Here is a 13,292-nt window from a genome sequence, read left to right on the forward strand (position 1 = left end):
TAACTTATATTTTATCCCCAGCAAGACAAACACTATTTATTTTGCCAAAAGTTCTAAACGTGAAATCAGACTTCTTATCAAAGGTACCCAAGTTAATCAGGTAAAATCTCTTCGATTTCTTGGGAGAATTTTAAATGACAGCTTAACCCTTCGTGGGCATTATGAAAAGGCGTTCAAAGATTGTCAGTCTGGATGCAACATCATCAAACTCATGACAAACGATCAGGCAGGCTTGCCTCCCAAAAATGCTTTGACCGTTCACAAATCTTTAGTCAGGTCCAAAATTGAATTTGGACATTCCACATGTTGCTATTTCCCAAAATATATTGAAAAACGCATACAAGCATTTGAAAACAAGCAGTTGAAGCGTTGTACTGGACTGACCCCCTCAACTCCTCAACATATTCTCAATGTTATATCTGGTGAATGGCCAGTTTCCGAAAGAGCCCTTTTTTGCACTGCCAAGGAATTAATTAAAGACAAGATGATAAATCCTTCCTTTTTTCAGGAAATTATATCTCTCAGTGATACTGTCACTTGCAGATATACTTTTTGCTATCAAAAACTTCGTCATATTTTTGATAAGTTAGATTCAATTCCCCCCTTAAATTTCATTACCAGCAAATGCAAAGTCTTCATGAACATTCTCGAATCGATCTCTACCTCAAAACAAAATGTCAACTTCTCTTGTATAAGGTTGTTAGGCCAAGAAAAGCTCCTTTTTTATTACAACAATGGATATGATATATATGCCACTGACGGTTCCGTCGGACATAATGTATCTGGCTTCTCGGTTGTGAAACATCTATCTAAAATAGTACATCGAGTCAAAGTGGCGGAGGAACTTTCCTCAACTTTTATTGAGTTGCTCGCCATACGACATGCTATTAAAGTTGCTATCTCCTATGGTATCAGAAGGTTTGTTATTTTTTCTGACAGCAGGTCAGCTCTCCTTCTAATAAATAGAAGAGATGCAAAGAATCAATATGTGTTTAATATTCATAAGACGTTGCATGAATCTCAAGTGGATGACTGTCACCTCGTTTGGGTACCTGGCCACTGCGGCTTTTTTTTTTAATGTAAAAGCCGATCTTCATGCAGGGAGAGCTCGCGTTGAAGGGACAATTTTATCCATCAAATACACTCCCAATGAAGCAATTCGCAGCCACATCCTTCAACAACTAAACGACGAATTTAAAGAGATCGCGCGCGTTAAATCCAATCGTCTTTTCTATAAATTAAATCCCACATTTCAATTCAAACCCTTTTCTGTATCCTCTTTTAATTCCTGGGAAATGAAAATTCTTTATAGACTCATGAGTGGTCACACTTATGACAAAGTTTATTTAAAAATGATTCGTGCTAAACCATGTGATGGTTGTGAAGTTTGCAATGTTGTTGAGTCTGCTGAGCATCTAATCTTCAGATGTCACAGGCTTGATGGCATTATAGATTCCTTTAGCTTCTTCAAGTTATATGGCTGTCTCCTCGATCTCTTTGTACGTCATCTCGGGGAACTAACTTACTTTATTAGAAAAGCCAATTTATCCTTTTAGAATTTTTCTTTTTCCTCCTCTTTCCTTTTTTTGCGTTCAATCATTTTCAATTACCATAACATTCCTTTTCGTTTTCAAACAAAGTTTGCAACACTGTCTGACTTTCAAGAACTCAACAAACACACTTTCAAACACATTTACATTTAACATGCTCACTCCAATTATTACGGCCGCTCTTTTTTTTTTTTTGTTTGTTACGTTTTATACATAATCGTGACTAAAAATTACAACAATTTATTATTTGGACATATAAGCCACAAATCTATTGGCTTAGTCCATCTCTGTTCAACATACCAAAAAAAAAAAAAAAAAAAAAGAGACGCTGCTTGGTACACAATTAATACTAATGCAAATTTGATCTCAACAACAGCACTTTTATTGTCGCTAGATGAACGCCGGCATATTTGCCTATATCATTAGATTCTCTGGGAGATCATCGCTCAATTGTCAAATACCTATCGCTCAGTTTTAAAATAGCAGCGTCTACCGATCGATGGTCGATTATCTAGGAAACATCACGAGTCTCATTTGTTACAACTGAACTCCAAAATCACATTTACCTTGGGTTATTTGCAGATACTTGGCTTATGGAGGAAGTATCAGAGGCTTACCGCGTCTTATGGGGTCTTCCTGCTGTTGTATTTGTCTTCGCAAAACAATTTGAAGTGGGAGCTCATCGCGGATGATTTCGAAAATATTTCGAATCTGAGAAACATGCTAATATTACATGTTCTCCTAATTCTGGCTGCAAAGGTAAGGTGTTGCTACGTTAACACATAACAAACATTTTTATACTGTTTTCTTTCTTTTAGGCACGTGCTCAATAGGTCTATAATGTTACTGCAATTAACATTGAGGCGCAAAAGTCCCAAAGTGACGATGGCATTATGTGTGATCCGGAATTTGGTAGACTTTTAGTCCAAAATTGACAAGAGCTGCTAAAGTCATCAGAGGCGCTAATATCGAAGGCCAGCGTTGTCCTACATACGCAAAATAACCCAATTACGTGATAATGAAGTTTATTTAAATAAAAGCTTATTGAAATACAAATCTAATGAAAACATGAATTTTCTTTTACAATAAAGCAAAAATGAAGTATAGCATTCACATTTATGTTATAGCAACAAAATATAGCTTTCATTTGCAATGCAGCAACATAATGTAGTATTTATTTATAATGGAAAAACAGAATATAATATACTTTCTTTTTTGTGATTAATTTAGTTCAGTTTAACAATTCATTTTATTTAATTAAATTTCTTCTAGTTATCTTTTATAGTGGTTGTAGTTTGGTTGTCAAAAACAACGCACGCTCAATTTTTGAAGTTTGCCAAAAACTCGCGTTAACGCAAAAGATAGCACAACTACATGTTCACTACATTCAAGGATATACGATCAACTTTATTTTGACAGTTCGTGAGCTACGTACAACGCATAGAATAAGCATTGTGTTTGCATTTAAAGCCTACATTTCTCATATTTTTCGGCCGAGCACAAAAGTGAAATCCATAATTCACGAAAAAAAGACGCAATGGCCTTATGGGTGGACAAGCATCGCCCACGTGAATTATCCCGTTTGGATTATCATAAAGTGAGATTGTATTATTCCCATTTTCACTTCTAAAGCATTGTGAATTCATTTCCAGGATCAAGCGGAAAATTTGCGCAATTTGTGTCAGCAGGGAGATTTTCCTCATCTTATGTTTTATGGGCCATCAGGTGCTGGTAAAAAGACAAGAATTATGTGCCTTCTAAGAGAACTATATGGAGCAGGCGCAGAGCGTCTTCGAAATGAAATTATGACCTTTACTACGGCCTCCAATCGTAAAATTGCCATTATGACTATGGGCAGTAATTATCACTTAGAAGTTAATCCGTCCGACGCTGGGATTTACGATCGTGTAGTTATAATCGATTTGATTAAACAAGTGGCCCAAGTGCATCAAATAGAACTCAATGGTCAAAGAGAGTTTAGAGTAATTGTCTTGTCCGAAGTCGATGAACTAACCAAAGATGCTCAACATGCTTTACGTCGCACCATGGAGAAGTATGTAGCCACTTGTCGTATTATTTTGTCTGTAAATTCAACCTCGAGGGTTATACCGGCTATAAGGTCCAGATGCTTGGGTATACGTGTAGCTGCCCCGAGACCTTACGAAATGATGACAATTTTACAGAATATTAGCAAAAAAGAGGGTATAGTGTTGCCTAGTGAATTAGCCAAGCGTATAGTTCAAAAATCAGAGCGAAATTTACGTTTAGCCATACTTATGCTTGAAACTTGTAAAGTGCAACAGTATCCGTTTACTGTTCAACAGGAAATAACTGGCCTCGATTGGAAGACTTATTTGCATGAAACAGCTAATCAAATTATAACGGAGCAAACACCTGCTAAATTGGAAAAAATCAGGGATCGTTTGTATGAGCTTTTGGCCCAGGGTGTGCCGCCGGAAGTAATTTTTCAAGGTTTGGCGAAAGATCTGGTATGCAATTCTGATATGAGCATTAAAGCAAAGGTATTAGAGTACGCCAGCCTGTATGAGCACCGCATGCAAAATGGGTCCAAATATATTTTCCATTTAGAAGCGTTCGTTGCACATTTTATGAATATTTACAAGAAATTTTTAGCTGATTCGATGATAATGGACGAATTTTAGCTCAGCAAATATATGAAATTTTCAAATTTTATACGAAAATAATTATCTATACACTTATAAAAAACGACGTGCGTAAATTACAGATTTATTTTTCTCTTGCTCATTTTACTATTGAAAATCTAATTTCATTTTATCTTTATTTGCTATGTAGGTAGTAATTCTTCTTCTAACCTCGACAATGCTTTTTCACTGTATGCAACAGCAAATCCAAAACAACTACTACGCATTTTTGAATTAGAAACACACTTATTATCTTGTAGTTGTTTTTGCAGCAGATTTAGAGCCACGGTTCCACGGTTAATTTCTTTAATTTCCAATCTCACGTGTTGTCGACATTAACTGATATCCGTCAGTATTATTTTTGGAACTGTGTGTAAGTCGTAACCATCTCGTACAATGGACTTGGAATCCCCAAGCTAATGCATTTAAACACTTTAACAGGCCCTAAAAAGGTTTTTGTACATGTTTTTTGTACAACTTGGTTTCGCATGGTAAAAATAATAACACGATCTAAATTGGCATGTTGCACAAACAGTTTTTCGTTACAACCCAGCAGCTAGTCTGAATTGATGAGAGCACACATCGAGTTATTGAGTAGGCGGATGTATTATATTGATTGATGCAAAACAATTGCCCATTAAAGATAAATTTATCCGAACATGAGATTATCGCCTTCAGCTATTTTAAAATTGTCAGTAAACAAAATTAAAGCTGAATAAGCCTTTTGTGTTCAGAAAAAGCTGCACTAAGATAGTTGCCGTGCATTTCCTGCCAACGAAACATCTGCAACCTGATCTAACGGACAATTGCCAAGGATATGATTTTAATATAACGTCTTTTACAATTATAGACGTAAGACACCACTCAACACATGCAAAGTTAACACAGGTAAACAGTGTGTTCTCAAAGTTTCCAATACTTCTATAACACCGATAAAGACAATTAACTGCAAGTTTTATATAGCATTGTCGAATAACATCGAGAGTCCGACTTCGCTACTGAAAAACTTTTATTGTGCGTATGCATGCGCAAGCTCTTGTGTACACTTTAACATATGCAAATTGTCTAAGTTTAACAAAATTTAGCATAAATACCTAATTGAATGAAGTTTCTAACCTATTATCACCAAAAATTCAAAGAGTGACAAATACTTGGCAGCATCCTTGACAAGGAAATCAGATGTTAATTTGGACTTCTCAAGTTGATAATAGACTATTTTCTCTGGGAGCACCATTTCTATATGGGTGAATGTGTTAACCAAATTCTGAGAAGATTTGCTCAAGGTTTCGGTTTCTGCAAAATATTGGCATGTTATGTTTATTTCCGCGTCATCGTCTGCCAACATTGAATGCTCGAGAGCATTACAAAGTTTAGATGAGAAAGCAGATACTTTTTCAATAAAGCATACACCATCCAAAACCTCTCCAATCAATAAATGTTAGTATGAGAAATTTGGATATGATATTGTTAACAACAAGAGTAACAACGTTCGTCTAGACGTATAGAAACTTCCAGACAATAATCGTTTTACCGATAACTTCTGTTTCGATTTGTAACTCATCTTCGTTGGTCGAATTCAAAGTACGTTTTCTTTTGAATCTTATACTAAAACGTCTACTCATCTTAAAAATAAGATTTGATTTGAAATCAAATATTTTTTATACTTTTAATAAATGTAAAATTTACATATTAGATTTTCACAATGACACGTCTTTCACTTATATCGATATGAAAAATATAAGAACGGTGAATCTCTGCTGGATCCACGTCATGCTTGGTGCAGAGTTAATATCATGCACCGGGGTTTCTCTAATAACTCTTGAAAAAGCCTTTAAAAGTAATTATAGTAAGACTCCTATTTACTGTGCCAGTTAGGTGTGCATCAACTCCATAAAAATTAATTGTATCACGAGCTGTGTTTAAATATTGGAAATAATTGCTCGCCGTTTGATTCTAATCCAATGTCGAGTAAATTGAGGTTGGTTTAAACTGAATAGTGCAGAGCAATAATACTGCATGTAGATTACTTTGATATACATTAAAGGGCAAACTTAATTTAGATAAATCAAAAATATTCTCCCGTGAACGCCAATAAATGAAGAAATTTTTGCTGTGCTTTCTATTAACATTTTTGTAAGCAAAACCACTGCTGTCTTCAGAATTACTCACAAAATCAAAAGAGTGGCGCGCACATAAGCTTAGAAAACCGAACAAATTAAAAACGAAGATTTGTGACCCTCCGTGGTTTTTTTTTTGGAAGCTTATTGCTGCCTGCGAACATGTACATACTTTTAGGTCATTCTTTAACGAGATTATATTAATGTTTTATTGAAATAGTTTTAATTAGCAAAAATGTTTTTAGTTTAAAGTCATTAACACTTAGGTGTCCGACATAATAAACAAGAAAATAGATATATATACATTTTGGTAAATTAATTTACGCATAATTTTGTAACTGCTATTTATAATCCTCTAAAAAAGAATTTGGTGCGTATATTTCAATTTTAATCTATTTAATTTATTGCTTGTTTTTCATGTCTTACAAAATAATGCATAGTAAAAAGCAAATTGCAAATCACTTAATATAAAAACAATTTACATTAGTGTAAGGTAAACATAAATAAGATAACTAATTTCTAAATTTAAAATAAATTTCCTTTCCTTCTTCTTTTCCATTGTTTTCGTTTTGTTTTATTTGAATGTATACATATAAAACCATATGGTTTTTAAATTCCCATAACGATTTGTAAAAAACCGCCAAGGTTGAATCCCAATCTGTAAATAAGAATAACGTCTCATTGGCGTAGCCCGTTGCAGATATTTAATCGCTTGAATTATTTTAAAAATATGGTAATATACGCAATGGCAGTGCCCGCGTTTTTCACAATTATTTTGACAATCAATGTATTGTTGTTTTTGTTGTTGACTTGAAAATAAACATTATTATTAACTTAGTTGACAGTTCGAGAAAACCTTTGTGAATAATTTAACAACGGTGGACATATAAGCCACAAATCTATTGGCTTAGTCCATCTCTGTTCAACATACCAAAAAAAAAAAAAAATTTAACAACGGAGTTTTTTATTGCTTTGAACAATGATTGTAGTTAGTTAATGGTTTTTTTATTATAAAACCACGGGCGATAATATGGGTAAATTGCAATTTTGCCGCATTTGTCGTACAGTAAGGAATCTAAAATATTCATTGAAAGAATTAAGACAGATTAATAAAAAGCAACTGCTAGTGGCTCAAGGTGCAGAAGGGCGGAAAAATGATAGGGCTTCAAAAAAAGTAAGTTTGCCATAAGTGTTGCACAAAAAACATTTTTTTGAAACGTAGTACATGGAAAGGGTAAAACATATACATATGGCTGTACTCTTAAGAATGGTTTAATATTTCACTGTCTGTTCATGTTTGTTACTTTTAGCTTTTTCGTACGACGCCTCTTTTGGGTAACATTTGTCTGGATTGCGATGAACGGTTAAAAATATTCCACCGCTTAGACGATAATGTTCAAGATATTAACGAAGACATAGAGATTGATGTGGTTAATTCAAACAATCATTCAATAACCGGGATAAGCATAACAAGTAGACCCCGTGCTGATTCACCGGTTATAGTTGATGATGACGATATGTTATACAGTTTGTTTATGCAAAAAATGGAGCAACAAAAGCACTTACAACAACAACAGCAACAGGTAGTGCAGGAGAGATCGAAAGGAGCGCAATGTGAAGAAACAAATATAATAAATGGTTGTAGACCTACAGATGTGGATTCTACTTCTGAACTAATAACAGCTTTGCCAGCACCTATTCCTGCATCCCAAGTCATGGTTGATAAGCACGGTCATCGTATAGTAGCAATTATTGATCTGGAGGATGGCGAGGATTCATTACCGTCACCAGCTAAAGCGCTTACTCACCAGCAACAAATACCTTTGAAAGAGTCTTTAATTTTTCAACCAACTTTAAATTTAGGACATACAGCTGAAACTGATGATGGCGACAACGAGATTGTATTTCGTAAGGTAGGGCCGGAATCGAGAACGATGACTAAAGAAAAAAATCGTAGCAGTTATGATGGTAAACAATTACGGTTGGTAGCCAGCCTTAGTTTACTCTCTAGTGATTCCGAAGCAGAATCCGATAATAAAATGAAAACAGAAAAGGCGCAGGAGATGGTTAAACAAGTTTCCCCAGTAGCTCCAGCTGTGAAACCTGCCTTTGAATGTACAGATTGCCAGGCCACACTTGCCGATCGGAAAGCTTCAACAAATCATCCACCCATTCATGTGATTGTTAAATGTCCTCAGTGTAAATTAGGTTTTCCAAAAGCACAATCTTTGGTTCATCATATGCGATATAAACACCGTGAATATAACGGGCATGTACTCATGGAAAGACCGCGCGCTCCGCAGGATAGTGCAATGACAATTCGTTTGCGTTATATGCAACAGTCCACCTTTTATGAATGTCAGTTATGTGGGCACATCAATGAGGTGTATAAGGAGCACAAAGAACACATCTTGGAAAAGCATGCAATGGAATCGCGTTGTCTTAAAGATCCTATTATGAAGCAACTTAAATGTCCCGTATGTAAAGTTAAATGCGGTGCTCAGTATTTATCACTATGTCGGCATTTGTTAGCCGCTCATCAGCCCAATCAATACAGAACGCATCTCCGCGAATTGTTTCAGGTTAGCGCTTTTGGCTGGAACGCCAGCCGACAAAAGGAGGTGGCACAAACTGCACGTATTTATCAATTTACCAAACGTAAAACATTCTTTTTTGAATGTAAACTGTGTCGTAAAGTGGTGGTGGGTTATTTACATCACTTACGTCATTTAGGCCAACATCGCTCCAACTCACCTCGTAGGAAAGACGAAAAACCGAAAGGTAATAAAAAATTACAATCATCTAATAAAGCTCTAATAGAATCCAAAGAAACTTTAAGCAAGCGTAAACGTAGACTTAATGAAATATCAGAAACTAAAAAGATGACAATAATTGACGAACAAAAAATACTAAAAACTTGTAAGAAAACAAAACTCAAACGAAAAGAAAAGGAAAAGCAACTTAATGAACATTTGAAGCAGTTGAAAATTGTTAAAGTTAGACCACCACTTAAACAAGTTTACCTTCAAATTTACACGTGCGGCTATTGTAGGCAAAAATTTAAGGGTTTTCGACTTTACAATTTGCATTTACTGCAACATCATGTCCACGACGAGTTTCATAAATGTGAGACATGCCAGAAGTTCTTTCGAACTGTGAAGATTTTAGAAAATCACTCTTTACAGTGTTTAAACAACACGCAACAAAAACAGAAACGTAAACATATTCAAGTTCCCTGTGCGAAAGTTGATGAAAATTGCAATAACGGATGCAAGAGGATGAAAAACGCAGTAACAGTCAGCACGAAACACAAACAACAGCGGAAGCTGCGGCAACATCAGCAGCAGCACCAAGTGCCTAAAAATAATGAAACGTATCGACAAGTAGAGTACAACGCGAATTTGTGGCTTTATGATTTATTAAAATTAAGTGAAAGAAGGACTTTAAATATTAATAATGATGACAAGAACAGAACCACTGCCTTAAAGTATCGAAGCTATCCAGCTGTACAGTGTTCATATTGTTTGCATTTATTCGCTAATTCTCAGGATTTCAAGCAACATGTTAAGTTCGTCCACTCACATCAACGTCAAGATGTTCGAATAAAGTACCAACCCATTAGACAGTAAAATTATATATTGAAGTGATTTTAAATTTTTATTTAAAAAACATGCTTAATATCCGCCACCGGATAATATATTAATTTTGTTATTTTGCGTAATATATTTATCTATCAAGAGCATATATTAAATGATCTAAAAATTACTCGGCTTGTGATAGGGAGAATTCTAATAACTTAAGGATATTAATTTTATGCAATTGCAACGTAGTTATATGCAATGAGTGACATTTGTCGTCAATGAACACTTCCTCTACTACTTTTTAGAATACCTAAAATACGTTAAAATAAAAAATATTTGATTTTCGGGAGAATGACAATTGTTAATTGAAATTAATTATCGAGAGTATTAGCCCACCTAACGATGCTTTCCTGTGAGCTGATCTTATTTTAATAAATACAATATTAAAATATATATTGCCACGCTTTCATGAGGTTATATTCAGATTCATAGAGAAGATCTTGAATGGAGGACTGAAACTATATAAAACTTAAAGATGCGTGATATAACTTATAACTTACTAACTTAGAACTAACAGCTTTAAAATTGTTTAACAAGTCGAATGAAAGATTGATGTTACCTTCGTACTTTATAGAACTTGTTTAAAATTCGAAACCCACTAAGTTATAAAGTTCAAAGTAAAAAATTCATCATTTTTAATTACATTACAGTTTATCCACCTAACTTTTTTCTACATAAAAATATAAACAACCATATGAATATACTTCAACTTATTACATACAAATTTGTCAATAAAACATGTCTCTATTGTTTTTTTGAGGTCGTATACCTCCATTTTTTCAAAAACAATATTAAAGGTGGCGGATATAAAAAGATCAATTGAATGTAAACTTCTCTTCCCTTTGCATTTCTTTTAATTCTAATATTTCCAGTTATTTAATGTTCTTCAAAATGTAAATTAATGATAATTCAATTTTCTGAATTTTATCTACTTTTTTGGTTTGAAAATGAATTAATTATAATTTACTGTTGAGTTATATAGATATTTTCAAGTTATTTTAATAAATAAGAAGAGGTAGAATAACATAAAATACACTGTTATCCCCTAATGTGTAGTCCTTGTTGACTTGTTGCTGGAATAGTACTTATAAAAATCATTGAGGACATGACACGTATTTATAAAACAGCGCAAATCGAAATTAAAATAAAAATATTTACAAAATAATTGTAACAACTATGAAATCAAAACAGGGGGTAATTAACAAATCTTTTATTGGTAAATTTAAATTTAAACAAAAATAAAAAGATCAAAATACAGTCACCATGTGTGATGTAAAGTTATTAAAGCTCCTTCTTTTAGCGTTAGACGTGTCCCTCCTTACTACACCTACAAATTCTTTTGCCAATTTGTAAGCAATATTTTCATTCTGGCGAACGGGAAAATGTTTACCGCAGATGCTACACGGTTGGGCAGACGGACATATTCAGATGCATTCCGAGTTTGAAACTGGTCAAGAATTTATATATCTTATATAATTTTCGCAGTTTGCTTCTTCGCTTTATAAAATTATCGAAAAAAACTGAAATTTTGACACTATAATATTGGGTAGCCTTGGTCAATTTTTCCTATTATCGTACACGCACTTCAGCATCACCCACAAAACATGTGTTAAAATTTTTGTAGATTTATTTGCCGTAGCTTAAAAGCAATGCGCAAAAAACAATTTACGTCCCTTTTGGAAAGCAGAGCTCTCACTTTAATTAGTACTGTAGGGTGTCGGTTTGGCCCATTTTCAATGGCGCCTTCCGCACAAGGATTTCCAGGGATTTAAAGTCAAGAGATGCATTTCTGCGGCCAGGAGCATGCTTACAACAGACATTACAAAGACGGACAGCCTGTTTACATTCTTCGGTGACGGGTATAAAAATATGCTTTTGCACTTGAATTTCAAGTAATTTGGCTGTGTATAGGTTAAGAACAGCCAGCCACTGGAGTAAGCTTCCATACGTTTAAATGATAGTATTGCCCTTACTTGCCAAAATGTAAAGAAAGAGCATTTAAAGAAAAAGTTAAACCTTTTTGTCATATTAAGCCTTATTTTTGTATAAACGGTTACATGATAGGGGAATCAGAAACGTGGCCAATTCGATTCCAATTTTTCACCATTGTTCACCACTTTTTATCAAGAAAGTCTGAAATTTCTAATATTTTGCATGTAACCAGTTTTTTAAATTTCGAGGCTACATCAAGAATACCCATAAAAACGGTGGTATCCAAACCATTTTTAACAGCCCTCGTTCTTGACCCAAAAAACAAAACTTCATCCAACTATCTCCAGAATTACGACCTGTAGATCGAGCACATGAGCAGAAATCGGACGACCAGAAAATTTAAATCAGTTCGGAAATTGATTTGAAGGGCAATGAAAGATAGCTCTATAGTAAGTCCTTTCGGAGCTACGTAGGCGCCCCCAAAATTTAATATATCATATGTCCTAAATATAATGCAAGTAGTGTGGAGATTAATTATATTCGGTTCCGAATTAATCTTTCTTATGCGTCATCTTTCCTTCAAAAAAAATAGGTCCTAATGAAAACCCTCTTTTCTATAAAATTCATTCTTTCATGACATCTTGCTGATACCAACTTTACCACATGGGAGATTGAAGTGTTCAGCATACTCATGTGCAATCACGCATATAACAAACTCTATTTAAATATAATTGGTGGGGTGCCATGTGGTATATGTGATGAGTGTCACACAAAAAAATGGGCTGACCATCTTAAGCAACAAATTCAACAACATTAAATATTCATTTGAAATTTTTGGTATCTTTAGTAACCTATATGATATCTTCTTTGTTCGCAATAAAACTCATCTTAAGCACCTGCCTTTATTAAAATTGGTGCCTTCGCTTTTTAAGTTATCGTAATTATAGTTACTTTTTTTGTCTTGTCTAATAGCATTTTTAAATGATTTTATAACTCTATAAACCATTAATTCCTACATAACTATAGCTTGATATCAATGTTCTGGAGTAAACTCCAGAATGGACAATAGTGAATAGACTATTTATTACAGCTGGAATATCAACGGGAAAAATATGAAAATTTTGAAATAAGTTAAACGAACGTCTACAAACAAACAGACGCGTAAGTGCCAACGGGCAAACCGTAATATGGAAAATGTGCTATTTGAATTGATAGTAAGTACGATAATAATTAATTAATAAGATAAAAAATGGCGAGTGTGTTGGAATAACTGAAATCGTGAGATGCAGAACATAAGTGAATGCGGATATATGGAAACAAGTGATAGACGCTGAGTTAACGACCCGAAAAAGTTAACAATAGAATGATTTTTTACATATAACCACCATT

General features: G+C 34.2%; 2 protein-coding genes across 3 annotated transcripts; both read left to right on the top strand.

Annotated features, from left to right (window-relative positions):
• Window positions 1–2,892: 2,892 nt before the first annotated feature.
• On the top strand, window positions 2,893–5,563 carry LOC119637591 (replication factor C subunit 3). Of its 2 annotated transcripts, XR_005247283.1 has the most exons (3): window positions 2,893–3,147; window positions 3,203–4,586; window positions 4,655–5,563. XR_005247283.1 is itself a non-coding variant. In XM_038033734.1 (2 exons), the coding sequence occupies exons 1-2, from the start codon at window positions 3,088–3,090 to the stop codon at window positions 4,211–4,213; spliced, it is 1,071 nt and encodes a 356-aa protein (XP_037889662.1). In that variant the 5' UTR covers window positions 2,893–3,087; the 3' UTR covers window positions 4,214–5,563. The 2 variants fall into 2 exon arrangements, 1 of the variants encoding a protein (XP_037889662.1); XM_038033734.1 differs by having other exon boundaries at window positions 3,203–5,563.
• A 1,743-nt stretch (window positions 5,564–7,306) lies between these two features.
• On the top strand, window positions 7,307–11,094 carry LOC119637644 (zinc finger X-chromosomal protein-like). Its single transcript, XM_038033837.1, has 2 exons — window positions 7,307–7,504; window positions 7,641–11,094. Exons 1-2 carry the CDS (start codon window positions 7,361–7,363, stop codon window positions 9,957–9,959), a joined length of 2,463 nt encoding a protein of 820 aa, XP_037889765.1. The 5' UTR covers window positions 7,307–7,360; the 3' UTR covers window positions 9,960–11,094.
• Window positions 11,095–13,292: the final 2,198 nt, after the last annotated feature.

The sequence above is a fragment of the Glossina fuscipes genome, unplaced genomic scaffold (genome assembly GCF_014805625.2).
Source record: "Glossina fuscipes isolate IAEA_lab_2018 unplaced genomic scaffold, Yale_Gfus_2 60, whole genome shotgun sequence".
NCBI classification, from domain to species: Eukaryota; Metazoa; Arthropoda; class Insecta; order Diptera; family Glossinidae; genus Glossina; species Glossina fuscipes.

Coding starts and splice junctions, on each gene's coding strand:
- LOC119637591 (XM_038033734.1), top strand. CDS start 3,088: ATGGCCTTATGGGTGGACAAGCATCGCCCACGTGAATTATCCCGTTTG. Junction 3,148..3,202: donor CCCGTTTGGATTATCATAAA/GTGAGATTGTAT, acceptor ATTCATTTCCAG/GATCAAGCGGAAAATTTGCG.
- LOC119637644 (XM_038033837.1), top strand. CDS start 7,361: ATGGGTAAATTGCAATTTTGCCGCATTTGTCGTACAGTAAGGAATCTA. Junction 7,505..7,640: donor ATGATAGGGCTTCAAAAAAA/GTAAGTTTGCCA, acceptor TGTTACTTTTAG/CTTTTTCGTACGACGCCTCT.